Source organism: Aethalodelphis obliquidens, unplaced genomic scaffold (genome assembly GCF_003676395.1).
Source record: "Aethalodelphis obliquidens isolate GAN/ISIS:26980383/991018 unplaced genomic scaffold, ASM367639v1 scaffold24, whole genome shotgun sequence".
Taxonomy (NCBI): domain Eukaryota; kingdom Metazoa; phylum Chordata; class Mammalia; order Artiodactyla; family Delphinidae; genus Aethalodelphis; species Aethalodelphis obliquidens.
In genome coordinates, this window is record NW_020837968.1 from 1,752,417 (window position 1) to 1,771,042 (window position 18,626).

The 18,626-nt window shown below is 39.2% G+C and overlaps 1 protein-coding gene across 1 annotated transcript in view; it reads left to right on the forward strand.

The window, feature by feature from the left end:
- KCNT2 (potassium sodium-activated channel subfamily T member 2) overlaps positions 1-18,626 on the forward strand; it is a 281,133-nt gene that overhangs the window by 211,820 nt on the left and 50,687 nt on the right. The window contains exon 22 of the mRNA XM_027122465.1: positions 10,005-10,116. Coding sequence (XP_026978266.1) covers positions 10,005-10,116 — 112 coding nt within the window. The remainder of the gene's footprint in view (positions 1-10,004; positions 10,117-18,626) is intronic.

Genomic DNA, 18,626 nt, shown 5'->3' on the forward strand with positions numbered 1-18,626 from the left:
TAGAATCTCCTCCTGTTCCAGAAGGAGTAATACACCCTCTAAAGTTACTGTAATGGGCAGTTCATTTAGAATATAGCTAACTAGTCATTGAGCTATGTAAATAGTACATTTAAAGGTAGCATAGCACATGTTGAAAATATGACATATATATAAGCATTCTTTTTTCTCTAGAGAATGAAAAAGGAAACCACAGGGTGGAAAATGAATTCAGATAGATGAGATTTATAGCCAATGAATAAAGTGAAATCATACTTTTTGATTCCATGCTTGGCAAAAGCTAATTATAGTTTTAACAGGAGAGGATCCTGGTCTTTTTGATTAAACGTGCCATTTTAATTTTCAGCTTATTGTGAGTTTATTTCTCTTATGGTGACAGTTCTATTGGTTTGACATATTCTCTGAATGAATTATTTTTATTTCAAGAGAATAATAAACTCCCATCTTACTGAGAGGTGCAAAGGCTCTAATTAATCTTTTTCAATGAACTAGATGACCAGAATAACTAAGGGCAGCTGCACATGTGGTTGCTGGTGGTGGGAAGGCCGCCTTCACTGAGTACCTGGTGGAGGAGGCATCACATATTGAAAGAATGACTGGATGAGTGAATGAGTGATTTTGGATCTTTTCACTATTAAGGTTACCTATCTTCAGCAGAACATTTTAGAAATTATGCAATTTGTATGGCTCATAAAAACATCTAGACTGAATACTTTCAAGCAGAAATTTGAGAAGAACTATGAAATACCCAGATTTTGTTCTCTCTTTTCCTGTGTCTGTAAAGGCATTATCATTTTTCTAAGTATATAACAATATTTTTCAGGAAAAAAAAATTATGGTAGACCCACAGATATAGAAAACAAACTTATGGTTACCAAAGGGGAAAAGGAGGGGAGGGATAAACTATGAGATTGGGATTAACATATACACACGACTATATATAAAATAGATAACCAACAAGGACTTACTGTATAGCACAGGGAACTCTACTCAATATTTTGTAATAACCTATAAGGGAAAAGAGTCTGAAAAAGAATATATATATATATATATATATATATATATATGTATGTGTAACTGAATCACTGTGCTGTACACCTGAAACTAACACAACATTGTGAATCAACTATACTTCTATTTTTAAAAATATGGTAATATTTAAAATAAACTTTAAAAAATCTATGAAACTTTTTTATGGAGTAATTCATCAGCTGTTAATCTAGGCATGCTAAACTAGGCTAGTCTTACGTAATAAAAGAGTCAGTCAGATACAAGTGGGTCCCTATGGTATATGGAATACCATTTATGTAGATAAATGACCCAAATCGTACAGACTTGGTAGTTTCATTTTATCGGTGCAGTCAGTCAGATATCACCCTTGAGGTCACTCTGCCACATTCTTTGAAGGTTTCATTTCTTGATTCACTGTGACTCTTGCCAACCCTGCTTCTACCATAATTCTTGATGTTTTCAAAAATCCTACCCAGATGGTCCTTTCGATGTCTGACCGTAGCCACCTATTCTCGTGGTCATTAGAATACCAATAGTTCCTCCCCGCCATATTCTGAATTTCATTCAACTCTCTGAGCACTACTACTTATTTTCTACCTCATTGCTTCCCATATCCCCCACTCCGAACAGTCCTTTTCTGCTGGAATCTACTGTCCACTGATTCTACTGTCCTTAGTCACCTGAGGGCTCTCTTCCCTCTTTACCTGGATTAAACTCCAAGATCAGTCATGACAAACAGTCCTGTGCTGAAACCCTAAACAGCCAATTACTGATTATCTACTATGGGCTAACACAGATCTCAACTCTGTTTCCTTTTTCTGTCTTCCTCCTACTCCCAGTTTTCTGTCCTTTCAGATTTTCTACCCACCAGCTTGCATGAAATTTCCTAGAGGCAGATGACAGCACTCCAGAGAGAGGATCCAGTTACTCTTATAAGTAAGCGTCAGGCACCCAGAAGTCCAGTCACAGTGGGTGGATAGCAGACTATTTATTCAGGAGAAAAGCCTAGGGCCCCATCTCCAAGGCAACTAGATTCTTACACATCGAGTATGCAAGAGTAAATAGTGTTAAACATGATTAAAGAACACAACTTAGGTAATACAAACAAACTTTAACACTTCATGAAGTGGACAGTCTGCATTGCCAAGGGTACAGAGAACTCCAAACTGGGGTGAGAGGCAGAAAGTTTTTATAGCTTAAAGAATAAGAAACAAGGAAGAGAAAAAAAATAGGAAATGAATAAGGAACAAGGATACAAGTACAGAGCCCAGAGTTGGCTTGGCATTTGGGGGTTGGCTGACTTGACTATAATCTATATCTGGTCAAGTGGGACATTTACAGGAACAGGAAGGTTTAGGTTTTGGTTTGCTGATGTGGCACCCAGGGCAGGAGCCACTCCATCTTGGGCCTAGAAATTATTTCAACAATAGTAGGTCTAAAAGATCTCAGCCAATCCTTGCATCTTTATGACCATCATTCATTCCTCAAACGAGAGCCAATTTCTTACTGGCTAACTAGTAAGGCTGGGGTGTTGATAGAAGTCTGGCTAACAGAAGTCATTTCAATTCTGGGATGTGTACTCTTATTACAAAAACAAACTGTGCCACCCCGGGTGGTGAAATAGAATGCTTAGCTGCACCTGGAGTTTCTCTTAAACCAAACCTTGAACCTATCACACTGTTTATGCTGAAGCATTTTAACGTAAAGTGAGAACTATCTTAAGAGTCATGCAGCTGGTATTGATGGAGCTTAGGATTTAAATCAGAAGTGTCCCAAAGTCTAACATTAAGTTCATTTTAATCTAGGCAGCCTGAATGTGCCCACACTATTGCATCATCCTGCCAAGCAAGGTTGCTGAAAGGACTAAGTGAGATGATTTCTGAGAAGCACTCAGCAGCGCCAGGCACATAATAGGCAGATAATAATTGGCAGTGTCCTCAAGTTGCAGTTTCTAAAATATCGTGGTCATGAAAGTGTGTAAGCAGACATTATGGTTACTTTACTAGTTAGAAAATTGGGGCAAGAATTTAGATGCAATATTTTCTTTGGCTTATTTATTTCTAGGAGACAATCAAATCTTGTGATCTCCATAGTATCTGGATGGTACTAGGCAGATAAAGAGTACTGTATACTGTTACTTTATATGGGGTGATGCTACATTTTATGCTAGCATTTCTGACTGTTTAGCTGTTTGGGCCATGCCATTTTAACTTGATTATTTTGACATTCTGTTTGGACGTGGGGTTTTTTGACTTTTACATTTTTTGCTTCTAAAACTGTGAAGGAATGTGTTAGAGAAGTCTTCAATCTGTGCTTACATTAGAGCCCAGGAGACAAGAATGAGATGGAATTCAAGTATGAAATGAAAGTAAGAGTGCTCTAGTTCACAACCTATTGATGTAACTGGTATGACCAGTCTGAAGTAAGGTTAAATTTGTTATTCAGAAGCTCAGATTGATCGTTTGAGCCCCTACCTGCCCAGCTTACTAGGACCCACAGCTTTACTCAACAGGGCTCTCTTCTCCCCGAATTGTTCAAGGACCTTAAAAGTTAGTCCCCAAAGACCAAAGGCAAACAGAAGCTCCTTAATTCACTGGCAGTGTTTATGTGCATGGGAGGTGGAAAGGGGAGGAGAAGTTAGGGGAGCCTTGGGGGCATGGGGAGAATTCCTTTCCGTCTGCAATTGCATCTGTGACATAGTTTTGTGATTGAAAGCTGGAAAACACAGTTTAATGTGTCTTCATCCACCTTGTGTGGCAATTACCTATTTGCTGGTTTGGCCCCAGAGAACTACCCAGGAAGTGATTCATCTTTAACGTCCAAAGCCCAGAGCATGGTGTCCAGAGTTTTAATGCTCATTTAGTGAGCACTCTGAAGTGTGTGCTAGGATGGCTGGACCAAGAGGAACCTCCAGCCGTGCTTTGTGCCAGCATGAGCTGCCTCTCCAGAAGGACCTAAGTGGGTCCTTACCCAGATGTGTTCTTTCTCGCAAGGTGAGTTTTCCTTTATGGGTTCTTAGTGGCCCCATAAAGCAGCAAACTTCCTCTGGGATGACCTCTAGCCCAGAGGTTCCAGACCCCCTGAGGAAGGGAATGGCTCCACTACTTTGCTCAGAAGAGACTGTGAATCCTTTGCAGCTGGCCCACCACCTCCCCCAGAGAGCATTTCAGAGCACAGAAGACATTGGCAGATAAGGTCTTTGTCAGGTTAGAGCCTGTTAAACTCTCTCTCCTACCTGTCTAAGCACCTTTCCTTACACTTCTAAGAGAAACACTCAAGTGAGTCTCCCTAGCACAAAGATCCCCTGTCTGATTTCTAAATTAAAAGAAAAGCAGGGGGCTTCCCTGGTGGCGCAGTGGTTGAGAGTCCACCTGCCGATGCAGGGGACACGGGTTCGTGCCCCGGTCCGGGAAGATCCCACATGCCGCGGAGCGGCTGGGCCCGTGAGCCATGGCCGCTGAGCCTGCACGTCCGGAGCCTGTGCTCCGCAACGGGAGAGGCCACAACAGTGAGAGGCCCGCGTACCGAAAAAAAAAAAAAAAATAATAAAATAAAATAAGAAAAGCAGGTCCTCACTTTCAAATTTAAGTTTCTCTTGCTAAAGTTTTACCTAACAAGGCGCTCGATACATTCGGAAAATATTGAACGTTTTCACATTTTTATGAACGAGTATTAGTATCTAAATTAAATTTAAATAAGCACATCAAAATGTGCTTTGAATGAAAAGCAACCACTTCAAATGCCCAAGACATTTTGGGGTAGGAAGTTTTGCTGTACTATCCAAGGAAAGTATTAAGCAAGTCATTTAAGGACTTAGCTAGAGGATTATAAATTTGGCAACTACTGAAAGAAAATAGAAGAATATATGTGATCTAGTCCAGTGGGTGAAGGAATGCCTCTCCCTGAGGAACTGGTCTTTTACTAAAAAGATAAAGGCAGTAAGTGGGCTTAAAAGATGAACAGAGCATTCCACAGGGGGGCAGCAAATACCAAGGCGCTAGGTACTGAACATCCAAGGACTTGGAGCAGAGCCAGAGGAAGGTACGCCAGAGGCTGAGATGGAAACCAGAAGCCAGACTATTCATGGCTTTGAAGAACGCTTCAGTAAGTTGCCCTTTATTTTAAGAATAAGAGGAAATCATTGAAAGATAGGAAAGTTTAAAATATTATTTTAGCTACAGTGTGAAGAATGGTTTGGGGAAAAGTGAGAGTGGGTGAAAACCGACCAGTTAGAAGACTTTTGAATTGTAAGGACTATAAGAGCATAAATGTCAAGTTAAAAATAAAAAAGGAATATTGTCTCTAGCTTGGCAAAATAGTCATAGTCTTACTGAAGAAATAACACACATAGGCACTTGGGAAATGATGTAATTCAAAACATTGATACCGAATACGTATCAATGCAAGAGTGATTTTTTTTATACAGTGCAAAAATTTTAATATTTTGTTCGGTTTACATGGATTAAAATTTTAAATGCAGGAGATATCTGATATTTATTATACTGTCATTTATTACTACTACCCCAGACTCAGATCTAAAGTGTTTTAAAAACATTTGTGAAAAAATATGTTCATGTTTGTTTTAGTGCCAATATTCAATCATAGTCTAAAACTGGGGGCTCATGCATCTAAGTGTGTTTCTATACCTTTCATAATAATATACACCCTTTGTTATTCAGAAACATCATTCCCAGCCACCACAGATCAAAATTTATAGTGTAACACACTAGCTCACTAAGTAATATTTTTATTAAAATATTGTAGATAATTTTCAGATTTGTATGTTCTGATGTTTGTTTGTTTTGCTTTAATATATACAGGAAAGCTAGTCTCAGAGTTCTCCCAGTCTCTGAAATGAAGTATATGGTATGGTTTTCATCTTTGTGTTGGTTAACGTACCTGGGCATGTCAAAATTATTTATTAAATGAATTAATTCAAGCAGATGACAATTCCATAGATATTTTACACAATTATACTTACGTCACCGAGTAAATTGGCCCATCAAAATGTGTCTTGAATAAAAAACAACCATTTCAACTGCCAAAGACATTTTGGGATAGCAAGTTTTGCTCCAATGTACAAGGAAAGTATTAAACAACTCATTTAAAACTTAAACTAGAGAAGTAATTGTAGAACAATTTAAAATAGAACAAACTACATTATTTCAATTACTATATTGCTTTATGATGATCCTAGTACCTAGGGAAAAGAGACTTATGAGGTCATTTAATTCTAAAATGTTATATATTCAAAATGTATTTAGGTCATATTAAGGCTCAGAAATGGATTACAGTATTAGTATTTTAAAGATATATAATTAAATCTATTAGACAACCAAATTTGCAAATATAAAGTATTATAATTGAATACAAGTAATATTTTATAGATACGAAGGGCACTACAATAAAATGTTTCATTATTTAAGTATTATTCAGTTCTAGATTTTCACTAGGTGGCAGACTTAGTGCAGTTTCTCAGTTTAAACTAACATAAATGGTGCAGTTTAAACTAACATAAATGGTGTAGGTTCAATTATATAGAACAGAAATGACACATCACGTAAATTTTGTTGTCCTATCTAATTTCAACTCTAGAAGTCACGTAAATACAATGACTAGATCACTCAGTCATTTTATTACTGACTCTTACTAAGACCTCAAATACATCTGGCTACATATATATATATTTCTGTTTGATGTAATGTGTTAGAAAAGGATTATAAACAAAAGATTTCAAGTGGTCACAAATTTGTCTAAAGTTAGAAAAATAATATGTGTGAAAGATAAAAGCCATATTTCTCAAAGAAAATAAAAATTTCCAAAAGTTGAGATACATTTTTCATTTGTTTACTCTTTGTTTCCTCAGAAATTCCTTCTCTGGCCATATATCTCAGTACCTTCCAAGATGTTCCTCACAAGCTATCCATTCACTAGCATCTTAAAGCTATTTAATTTTGAACCACAGATTTCAGTCATCCACATTTATCATCCTTAGAAAAATATGTACAACCTTATAATTTATGAATTTTTTGTAGTTTCCTTTATTAGATCATAAGAGTCTAATATAAAGGCAGGAATTTCATGTTCCACTTCTTTTTTATCTCCTGGAGACCAGAGCTCTCCAACAGCAAACACTTGATATTTATTTGCTAAATTAGATACTAAATATTGTGCTCAGTAAATTGAAACAACTATAATGAAGTTATGATCTAACAGCTCCTATTTCCGGATAGATACAGAAGTAGAGATTACAAAAGTTTAAAATAGAGTTGACTTGTAATATCTGAAACTCCAACATGTTACTAGATATTCTTAATAACTTACTATTTTATTTGGGTCATCTGAGTTTCCTTTCCTACCTACCTATTTATTAAAATAGGGAGGGGGGCAGGTTCGTGTTCTAGACCCTGACTGTTTGTGTGTGAACCAGGCTCTGCTACCTACTAGAATGTTACCTTGAACGTTTTATTTGGTTTTTCTGGGCCTCAGTTTCTTCGACTGTAAACATAATTGTAAGTAAATCATAGAGTAGTTTTTGGAATTTGAAGAAATGGTAAGTGACTCTCTCGATTTCCTAAACAAGTGGAAACTATCGAGACCCAAAGAAGTCAGGCAGTTGGGGATCCCATGCTAGGCAGAACTGTGTAGCGTTGGTGCCTGGCAGTAGTGGAGAACCCTGATCAGGAGCCCTGCTAGACAACCACTGGGCCTGCCCTGTAGGGCTGGGCTCACTTCATGGCCTGGCTCAGACCAGCACACACCCAGAGATACTGAAAAGGCAGAGTCAGGAGTGAGCCATATGTCCCCAACTCCTCCCAGGGAACAGGGGGTGCAGATGGAAGCCCCAAAGAAGGAGGTCCTTAACCTGATGTTCTGAAGATTACATGAATCAATACATGGAAAGCTCTAAGAATAATGCTCTGTAAATTTTAGATATTATCGGGTTTTGGACCTTTAACCTTCCAAAAGATAAAAAAAAAAAAGTGAAAAGACAAAGAGAAAAACCTCAGGTCAGTTAATTTTCCTTTTTAGAAGCTCAGATCATGAATATGGCATTTATTCTCTAAATGAGACTACATGCTTTATCTTCATTCGTCCATGTTGCTCTTATTTATTCATTTTAGTTTCTATTTTGACAGCCAATTGACACACTATATCATGGTAAATATCTTTAGAGACATTGTTCTTTTAAGATATTTCTTTTTTGTGTGTGTGTGTGGTATGCGGGCTTTTCACTGTTGTGGCCTCTCCCGCTGCGGAGCACAGGCTCCGGACGCGCAGGCTCAGCAGCCATGGCTTACGGGCCCAGCCGCTCAGCGGCATGTGGGATCCTCCCGGACCAGGGCACGAACCCGTGTCCCCTGCATCGGCAGGCGGACTCTCAACCACTGCGCCACCAGGGAAGCCCAATAAAATTATACTTTTAACATTAAAAGTCGACAAAAGAAATTATGTTCTGATTGTTCTTTTGCTGATATTATTTCAGTCCAACTTATTACAAGTTACCTGTTGTACTTAAAGTACAATAATATTTGCTCTCAAAATGGAGATGAGGCCGTGTGGCTATATCTGTTCCTCCGAAGAGTAGATCTCATGAAACACCTGATGATACTGTAGTTTGCAAAGGCTTTGATTAGGTAAGCCTCGATACCAGTCCAGCAATGTAACCAAGAGGGCACATGTAGTTTTCACAGATAACTCTGAAATATAGCATTTTTAAGCATTTTTTAGGTCTTAACTGATAGGGTGACTAAGCCCCCTGGAAATTGACCTGAGGGCCCCTCAGGGAAGGCCCAGCAAGCCTGCAGGCAGACCCTCACTCCCTGGGAGGAGGGAGAGGGTCTAGCAAACCATCCATCAGCTTTAGGGAGTTAGAGCCGAGGAAAGGGGTAATCGCATCCGTCATTCTGGAGTTCAGAGTCAGGGCTCCCAGCTTCCTCTCTAAGACACCAAGCCAAGCGCTCAGGCAGATGGAGTAACAGTGCCCTCACTCCTGGACCCCGCAGATAATGCGAGGTCAGCTGGAGATGCTGATTTGTTTCTGAGCCACGAGTCAGATGTTTCTGGCCAGCATATTTCAGTCAGTTCTAGTGCCTGAGTTCAAGGCATGGGTTCAGCTACTGGTAGGAATTTGAAGTGGCCATAACTGGGTTTGAAGACATATTGTATGGAGAGCAAAGCTGATTATCACGTGATGTGGCCGCCACAGAGAATCTCAAAATATTTGAGCCAGGACAGCTACCAGTGATCACGGACATCAGCTAGAGATCAGATCATCAAGCACAGCGACAATAAGAAGGTGTTTGCTGTGGTTTTATTTTGCCCGGTTTTTCGGAGGGGGAGAAATCATGCATGTGCATGGGTATGTGTGCACTTGCACACGTGTGTTTTTGAGGGAGAGGAGGTAAATGGAAAGAACGCTAATGCAAAACTCTGGGCAAGTGGGCAGTCTCAGGATCCTTCTAGAACAATGCCATCAGTTGAGCCATGACCTCAATTCATTACAATGAGTTGTTATTTCAGTTAAAATAGTTGCTCTTCTCAGAAGTTCATTGTAGCAGGATTTGGCATTTAAAAGCACATACTATGAGGACAGGGAACCATAGAAGATCAAAGAACTCAATTATGAACAATAAGCTCATCATAGGAAATTTTTGCCAATCCAGATATTCATCTTACAAATTTCTATTTCAATATTATCCATGAGGTAACTTCTTCCATCAGCTTTATGAATGTGTGGCAAGAAAATGCCTAATAAAAGCCAAATTACTGAATTTATTTTTCTTATGGTGCTAAAATGTTGGTTAAAATATTCTTTGGGAAAGAGGGTTTCATTTTTCTTGCACTGCACAGCACAGGTGATGTGGCATGGCCTGCTCTTATAATTGCGTGTAGTTTTATGCCTACAGCTAGGTATCACTCACTCATAAATATGTTGTTCTAAAAAATACCATATTGGATTGTTAGCGTAATGCAAATGTTTCTTTGAAATGCAGGTTGTTCTCCAGTCTCAGTATTATCACAGAGCTTACCCACCCAGCCAACATGAGATTCATGCAATTCAGAGCCAAAGACTGTTACTCCCTTGCTCTTTCCAAGCTCGAAAAGGTAAGAATTCACATCATGAAGTAAGTTGCATTTAACCTTTTGGGTTGAAAGACTAACTCTAAAATTTCTACATGTAGAGAGAAATGCCATGAAACAGTAAAAATAAAAATGCTGTTTTGAATTCCTATATGGGGGCTAAAATCTTAATTTATAATTTTTTAAAAGCATGGATTGATGGATTTGAACCATTTATATCACAAGTGAACATGATGGAGGTATCTCGTTCCATCATCGGTAATCATAAATTGAAAGCATGATATATGAAAGAGTTAAACTCAACAGGAGTATATATACTCACTTATAATGTCCATTATTGATAATATCACGAGTACTATGTCAAGACATCTACGTTTACATAGGAATTTGCAGTTTTCATAAATCCTTAAAGTCCTAGAAAACTTGTAGGCTTTGTTGAAAGTCAGTTCCCAAAGGAGATAATATGAGACACAAGCTCACAATCTGAGACAAAGCCAAGTTTATTGCTTATGTAAGGGAGGCTGTCACCTCAAGAGAGCTTTTTTTTTTTTTTGGTTTATAAATATTTATTAAAATTGAAAGTTGTTTGCTCTTCTATCCCATGAGCATCCATCCACCTGCCTGTCACCTGTTAAGATGCATGACTGCTGTCATAAATGCCTTTGGAATCTTTAGGATAACAGAACATCTGCCTTTGCTTAAAACTCCTTGTTCCTTGCCTTCCTAGCCAACACCGCTCTTCACAACTTTATATAAAAGGTCTCCAAAATTTGTACACCAAGTGAGCCATCCATGAATAAAAACATATACCTGGGATCCAAAAAAAATTGTCCTGGACATGTCAAAGACTCAAGTCCACCTAAGAAATAAGAGTGGTTTTGTAATAGCCAAAGATGAATTTTCTCCCCACAAATCTAAAAAATGCCTGCAATCAGATAGAGCTAATTAAGACTCAAGAGAGCTTTGTCAACGTCTTGGAGTGGGGAAAGGAAGGTCAAAGTTTATCAAGAGTTGGGAATTGTATTTAATGAGGCTCTTTTCATGTGGGGACTTACTAGGATTAGGAAGAGATGAGAATAACGCTAAGGAAGACAGTGGTGTTATTGCAAAGTGATGTTATGGGCACAGAAAGGTGTGGTTTTCTTCTCAGTATCCAGGCTGAGTGTGGGGATAAATGGATTTTGCATTCCAGGTGTACTTGATACTAGTGTACTGGGAGAGTTCGATGTAAGAGAAAAAAATAAGATCCAATCTTATACGTGAGAAAATGTGTTAAATCTATGCCATCTTTATTGTTTGTAATAATATTTATAAAATAGAGATAAGGATGGCTTACATTTTTTTTTTTGGTTAGTTTTTTTCTTTCACTTCATTTTATTTTGATTACCTGTTACGTCGGGCACTGTCCTGATTCCTGGATGACGTACTGTTGAGTGAGGTCACTTCTTGTCTGTGAGGTACTCACAGAGTGAGGTACTCTTGTCTGTTGGTTTCCATCTTCAACGCTGGTCACATACATTGTGTTGGTAGAGCCTTGCCACTGCCCCTTTATAGGCATAGTTACCTTGTTGCTAGGCACTGCTTCCAGATGAGGAAACAGAGTTTAAGACAGATTAAATAACTGTTGTGCCCAACACACAGTGAGGCCAAATACACTGAAAGGTCAGAGTTTGGAGCAGAGAAAGGTTTATTGAAGGGCCAAGCAAGGAGAACGGGGCAACAAGTGCTCTAAAGACCTGAACTCTCTGATGGTTTTGGGGGAAGACATTTTATAGGCAAAATTTGGGGAGGGGGCTGCAGGGTGTGTTACCCTCCTCTGATTGGTTGGAGGTGGTATTCCAGGAATCTCAGTCATCAACCTGATTGGTTGGAGGTGGTATTCCAGGAATCTCAATCATCAACCTTCTCATTCCAACCTGTCTGGGTCCACGAGTTTATGCTCTGTCTGAAGTTACCATCCTCCACCAGGGTGGGAGCCTTAGTTCCCACAGAACTCAGAGATATGTATGTAAATATTTTGTACGTCCCCCAAGGAGGAACCACGACCAGGCCCCATTGCTGTACTATCCTTTTCTTTTCTTTCCTTGCCTTTTTTCTTTTCTTTTCCTTTCTTTATTGAAGTATACTTGATATACAATACAGTGATTCACAATTTTTAAAGGTTATACAAACTAGTGAATATAACATAAAAAGAAGCAGACTTACAGATATAGAGAACAAGCTAGTGGTTGCCAGTGGGGAGAGGGAAGGAGGGAGGGGCTATATAGGGTTAGGGGATTAAGAGAAACTATAGGTATAAAATAAGCTATAAAGATATATGGATATCAGGGGGAATATAGCCAGTATTTTATAATAGCTATAAATGGAGCACAATTGCTTCTTTCTGCATTCCCTCACTCCCCTAATTAGTAAGTGAATCTGCCCTTTGGACTCAGGGAAGGTCTAGGAGACTGAAAAACAAAAGGCAGTATCCTGCTCAGTTTCATTGAGTGAGTGCAGTAAGAGAAACTTAAAGCCATTCTTGTTTAGAAAGCATCCCTTATGTCAAACTGCTTTAACAGCATGGAAAGGGTGGGAATCACAGCTGAATGGCTCAGAATCCAAAGGCAAACCCACGGATGGGAATCCAGTGGAACCCATGCTGCCCTGGTGTGGTACAGTCTCCTCCATGACAAGTGAGGGAGGCTCACCCCATGATGAAGAAGACAGGCTCTACTACTTTGTAGGATTGGAACCTGGATAAATCTATGACACGTTTGTAGCCTTGGGATTTGTCTCTGGAAAATAGTGGTAATAGCCAAATGATAGGGTCATTGCCAAGATCACACCACACAATCTAGTCACAATATTTAGCCCAGTTTTGGCATATAATCAGTACTCAAATAACTAGCCCTAAACTCATAATTATAAATTACTATTGTCGACATCATCACTAATAAATATTCTATTGTGTGTATTCAGTTTTATTCCAGATCAGTTGATGTAGTAAGGTCATAATTGTGGAAGAGATTTTCATATTGGTAAATGTGTGTGTCTATATTATTGTGTATCTACTGCATGAGGGAAAAAGAAGAACAAAATGAGATTTTTATCTCTTTGGGGGAATTAATTAAAAATAAAATCTTCAGGGCTTCTCTGGTGGCGCAGTGGTTGAGAGTCCGCCTGCCGATGCAGGGGACACGGGTTCGTGCCCCGGTCCGGGAAGATCCCTCATGCCGCGGAGCGGCTGGGCCCGTGAGCCATGGCCGCTGGGCCTGCGCGTCCGGAGCCTGTGCTCCGCAATGGGAGAGGCCACAGCAGTGAGAGGCCCGCGTACCGCAAAAAAAAAAATAAATAAAAATAAATAAATAAATAAATAAAAATAAAATCTTCATCCAACCTAGAAGTCCTCTTCAGAAATGTAGAAAAGTTTTGTTTGAATAAGCATTAAACCAGACTGTGATATGCATCTCAGCAATCCACTAAAGACATTGCGAAGACAGAAAGACATCTTATCCTTTTATATAGCCAGGGAGATACAGTCATTTACATACATGATAACTGTCTTGATCCCAAGGAAAAATAAAATGTCTTCTAACTTTGCAGCAAGCAAAAAGTTACAACTTGGAGCCAGGCACCTAGCCTAAGCTCCCAAAGAGAGAGACAGGATACATTACTTCCACATTTCAAAAAGATAGTTCCAAGGCCCCCACCCCCGCAAGAAAGGCATTCCCGGGATACAAAGCTAGCTAGAAGTTATTCAGACTTTGTATCCATCTCAAAGAGACATGGAAAGGATTTACAATTCCAAGTTATTTTTAAGGAAACTCTCTAGGAAAAAGAAGTGGGAGAGGGGAGTTTTCTTTCTTTTTTGGCATCAGGGAAATTCATTTTTTTTAGATTTATATTTACCCTTGCATCTTCTAGATATTTCCCAAGAAGAATACAAAAAATCAATACATTACCTAATTATTAGGAACAGAGGACTTAGGAGAAGTGGAATTGAAACCAATGGTTTGAATGCTATAAAACCATGGAAAATCCTTTTTTAATTCACTTATTATCATTTTTATCCATTGAAATAGGATCGTCACATAGAAATGTTTTAGACTGTTGTGCTATTGTGGGTTGAATTATGTCCCTCCCCCCACCAAAAATGATGTGTTGGTGTCCTAACCTCCACTACCTCAGAAGGTGACATTATTTGAAGATAGGATTTTTACAGAGATAAGCAAGTTATGGAAGGCCATTGGGGTGGACCCTAATCCAAAAAGACTGGCATCCTTATAAAAAGGGTAAAGTTGGACACAGAGACAGACACAGTTAAAGGGAAGACAGCCATCCACAAGCCAAGGAGAGAGGCCTGGAAGAGACCCTTCACTTACCGTCCTCAGAAGGAGCCAAAAAGTGCCAACACCTTGATTTCAGACTTTGAGCATGCAGAACTGAGAGGCAATAAATTTCTGTTGTTTAAGCCACTCAGTTTATGATACTTCCTTATGGCAGCCCTGGCAATCTCACACACATGCCATCAGTGATAATGGTAATTCTTCATTTCTAATCAGTGCTTCTTATCACTTATACGTATACAGTTAGTTTACTATTTAAAGTAATTATCTTCCTATATTTGTATTCTAAGCACAGGGAGGTAGTTTTAGTATTAGGAAACTGATCTTTGTTTCCAATATTCAAATACATTCCCAATAATATTTTCTAGAGTTACTGTTGGCTGAGGAAGTGGTGGATTTTTATTCTTCTGAACGCAATTATGAATATCGTTTTATTCTACCTATAATTAGATGCACCTGCACCTTCACGGATGGGGCCTTCACCTTTAGAAACACAATCAAGGTTTTGAATTTAAAACAGACACCAGCTTGGCTGCTTAAGACACTTTTTTTTGGTCATGAAGTGGTTGTCATTCAAATTGAAGAAGTGATAGGATTTGCAAGAATGAGTATGGAAGGTTAGCCTGCATTCATCCTGGTAGCTGATGTGTTCTTGGTAGACCTTGCATTCTCGTAGATATGTCGTTGCCATTGCTAATAGAAGGAATACTCTTCAAGGTTTCTCTGGAAGCGACAACTCACTGAAGAATATCCACAATAATAACTTCCTAATGGACCAGACTGTCATGCTTTAGTTTGTATTTTTTTCATCTGATCATTCTTTCATCGTTGCTGAGTTGTTTTATTTTCTATTACATTATCTTTCTTGTCTTGGATATTGACATTACCTTACTGCTACTGTTTACTCAAAAGTAGAGTCGTCCCTTGGTATCCATGGGGGATTGGTTTCAGGACCCCTCCCTTCTCACCCCACCCCCACCCCAGCAGGGACCAAAATCTGAGGATGCTCAAGTCCCTTATATAAAAGGGTGGTGTAGTGTCTGCGTATCACTTACGCACATCCTCCTGTGTACTTTCAATCATCTCTAGATTACTTATAATATCTAATACAATGTAAGTTCTATGTAAATAATTGCCAGTAGGGGGCAAATTCAGGTTTTGCTTTTAGGAACTTTCTGGAATTTTTTTCTCCAGTATTTTCAGTCTGTGGTTGGTGGAACTGGCAGGTGTGGAACCTGCAGATACAGAGGACCAACTGTACTTCCCATGTTCAGTCAGTGGTCATTGGGTCATTGACACTCCTCCTAAAAATCTGATGTAGTGGGCAGCAGAAACACAGTATGAGAGCTAAGCAGAGATGGGAAATGTGACGGGTAACAAGGAACCCGAAGAGAGGAAAACAGCAATAGAAAAAAAAGAGAAATTTTTTGTCTCATCTCCCTCTAAAGATTTATTTCATTTCTCTTATTTTGATGCATTTCATAAAAATGAATTTTATTCATGCTTATGCTACAATTTGCTTCAAGACTGCTTTTTAAAAATTGCTTTTGAACCTTCTCCTGTGATGATCATAATTACACTTTAGCAATCATATGGTAATTACACATTGATGTAAGAAACAAGGTAATGAAAAAGTGAGATGAATAATACGGTATAATAAAAAATAATAATTGGTCTCTGTCTGTAGTTCCTGACACAGCACTTCAAAAACTCTTGGAATTTCCTAAGTGATAGGAGTGTCTTCTGTTATTCATACCTTTCAACCATGCCTGATTTTATGTTAACAAGGCAACTCATGGAGGGGCCTTGAAGATTGAAACTTTCAGTACCTCCTCACCTCCCTGCTTCCAGGGAGGGGAAAGGGGCTGGAGATTGGGTTTAATCATGTGGTTAATGAGTTAATTAATCATGCCTACATCACGAAACTTTGATAAAACTCTGAAGAATGAGGCTTGAGAGCTTCCTGATTGGTGAACATATTGATGTACCAGGAGTGTGGTGCCCTCAGACTCCATGGAGACAGAAGCTCCTGTGCTCAGGACCCTCCCAGACTTGCCCTGTGTGCCTTTTCATCTGTTGTTCATTTGCATTCTTTATATTAAGACGATAATCATTAAGTATAGCACTTTCCCACGTTCTGTGACCATTCTGGAAAATTATTGAAACTGAGGCTGTTATGGGAAGCCCCAGATTTGTAGCTGGATGGAGAAGAAGTGCTGTTGGTTTGGAGACACCAAGGACTCGGAGATGGTGGCTGAAATGAGAGCAGTCTTGGGGGTCTGAGCCAACTCTGAGTAGTGAGCGTCAGGATTGAATTGTAGGACACCCTGTTGGTGTTAGAGAATGAGTGTCAGAATAGAAACAGTCATGTCTATAAATCATATATTGCTATGTAGTCAGTGGTAGAGCAAAATAATACACATTGGAGATATATTCTGGGAGAAATAGGCAAGAATATCATTTACTTTTTAACATATTCACCATCTTAAAGCCAGAAGGCAAAATTTTACATATTCTCAATTTAAATTCAAGCTACTAAATAGTCTCTGAGCACCTACTGTGAGCCATATGCCTTCCTCAATGCTAGGAGTTATGAAATTGAATAAAACACATAGAATTTGTAATTTGACGGGAGACAGATATATCGGAACAAACAAAAACACATTGCCGTATTCTTTTTTTTTCTGTCCAAACAACTTGGACTACTTTTTATTCATAATCTAAGTGCTATAATGGCTGAGGGAGGGTTTGGTGCTATCTTCTGGATTCATTAGGAAAATTTCTTATCCAATTTTTAAGAAAATATTTACCTTCCCCCATATTGGTCCAGGAAGAATTTGAGAATGCTAATCAGTTTCTATTGCTTTTAAATGTAGTAAAGCACAGCCTGATCTACTCTAGAGGAGTGATGATATGTAATTTATATATGGATAACTATTTTAATGTACAAATGTATCTATTAAGAATGTGCATAGTGAAGTCCAGTGGTTAGCACTCGGCGCTTTCACTGATGGGGCCTGGGTTCAATACCTGGCCCAGGAAGTAAGATCCTGCAAGCTGCGCAGCACAGCCAAAAAAAGAAAAAAGAAAAAAAGAAGAGTGTGCATAGTATTATGATTTCACACAATAGTTTCAAAGTTGTCACAGGCTGAATGTTTATGCTCCCCCCACACACCAAAATTCACGTTTAATCCTTCAACATCCTTTCTTTCTTTATTTCTGAACCCACATGTCTTCCAGAAGCTTCCACTTTTCCAAATTTCTCAATTCTCAGGAGCATCAGGGCCTTCACGGGAGAACAGGGTGCAGGAAGCCATTTGTGTGTATTGTTTGTAAAACACATATTTCTAACATATAAGTGGCGTGGTTGAAGTCCAGTTTTGCCCATCACTCCTAGTGTATGGCTATTGTCTCAGTATAATTACTAGGAGCTCCTGTCAAGATGTCCTGATTTGGATGGTTAACTACATAATCACCCTATTTATAAGGCAAGGACCACTTGTATTTTAGTGTAGGAGGATAATAACATTGCTTAGAAGACCCTGTATTCCTCTCTAAGATAAGGAAGAGGGTCCCGCACACCCCAAACTCCTTCAGCATGAACTTGCCTTGGGTTGACTCAAGGGTTTTTTGGGACGTGGGTCTGAGTTAGCCTTGAGTCCTCATAAACAAGGTGGACTCCCTGAGTGTCCATCAAATGCACCCCCTCTAAGCTGCCACTTAGACTGGAACAGATGTGCGTGTGCGTGTGTGTGTGTGTGTGTGTGTGTGTTTGTGTATGTGCATGTGTGCATGGGTGTAGTGGGAACCTACTCTTTCCAGTAAGAAGAAAAGTGGACATGCAGAGAGAAATGCTCTTTATTACTAGAATCGCCTCCTCTTTCTGTTGGCAATATAAAGAGAGGAGAAATGAAAGAAAGAGAAAGAGAGATTGATTTAAAGCCACCGATGGCCCAGGGTCCTCTCTCTCCTCAGTTCCTCAGTTCCCAAGCACACACTCCAGTGAGAGGCTCTGATAGGAAACCTGTTCTGGAAGAGCCAGCGCATCTCAGAGCTGCTGTGCAGAGCCCCTGTGATGGGGTACCTTCTGTAGAGACGAGTCTCTTTCTGGGGAAGGCTCTGTAAACAGGATACATAAAACCCTAGCAACTCATTGAAGGCTTTGGTATTTTAATATAAGGATTTTCTGTATTTGCATTCAAAAGG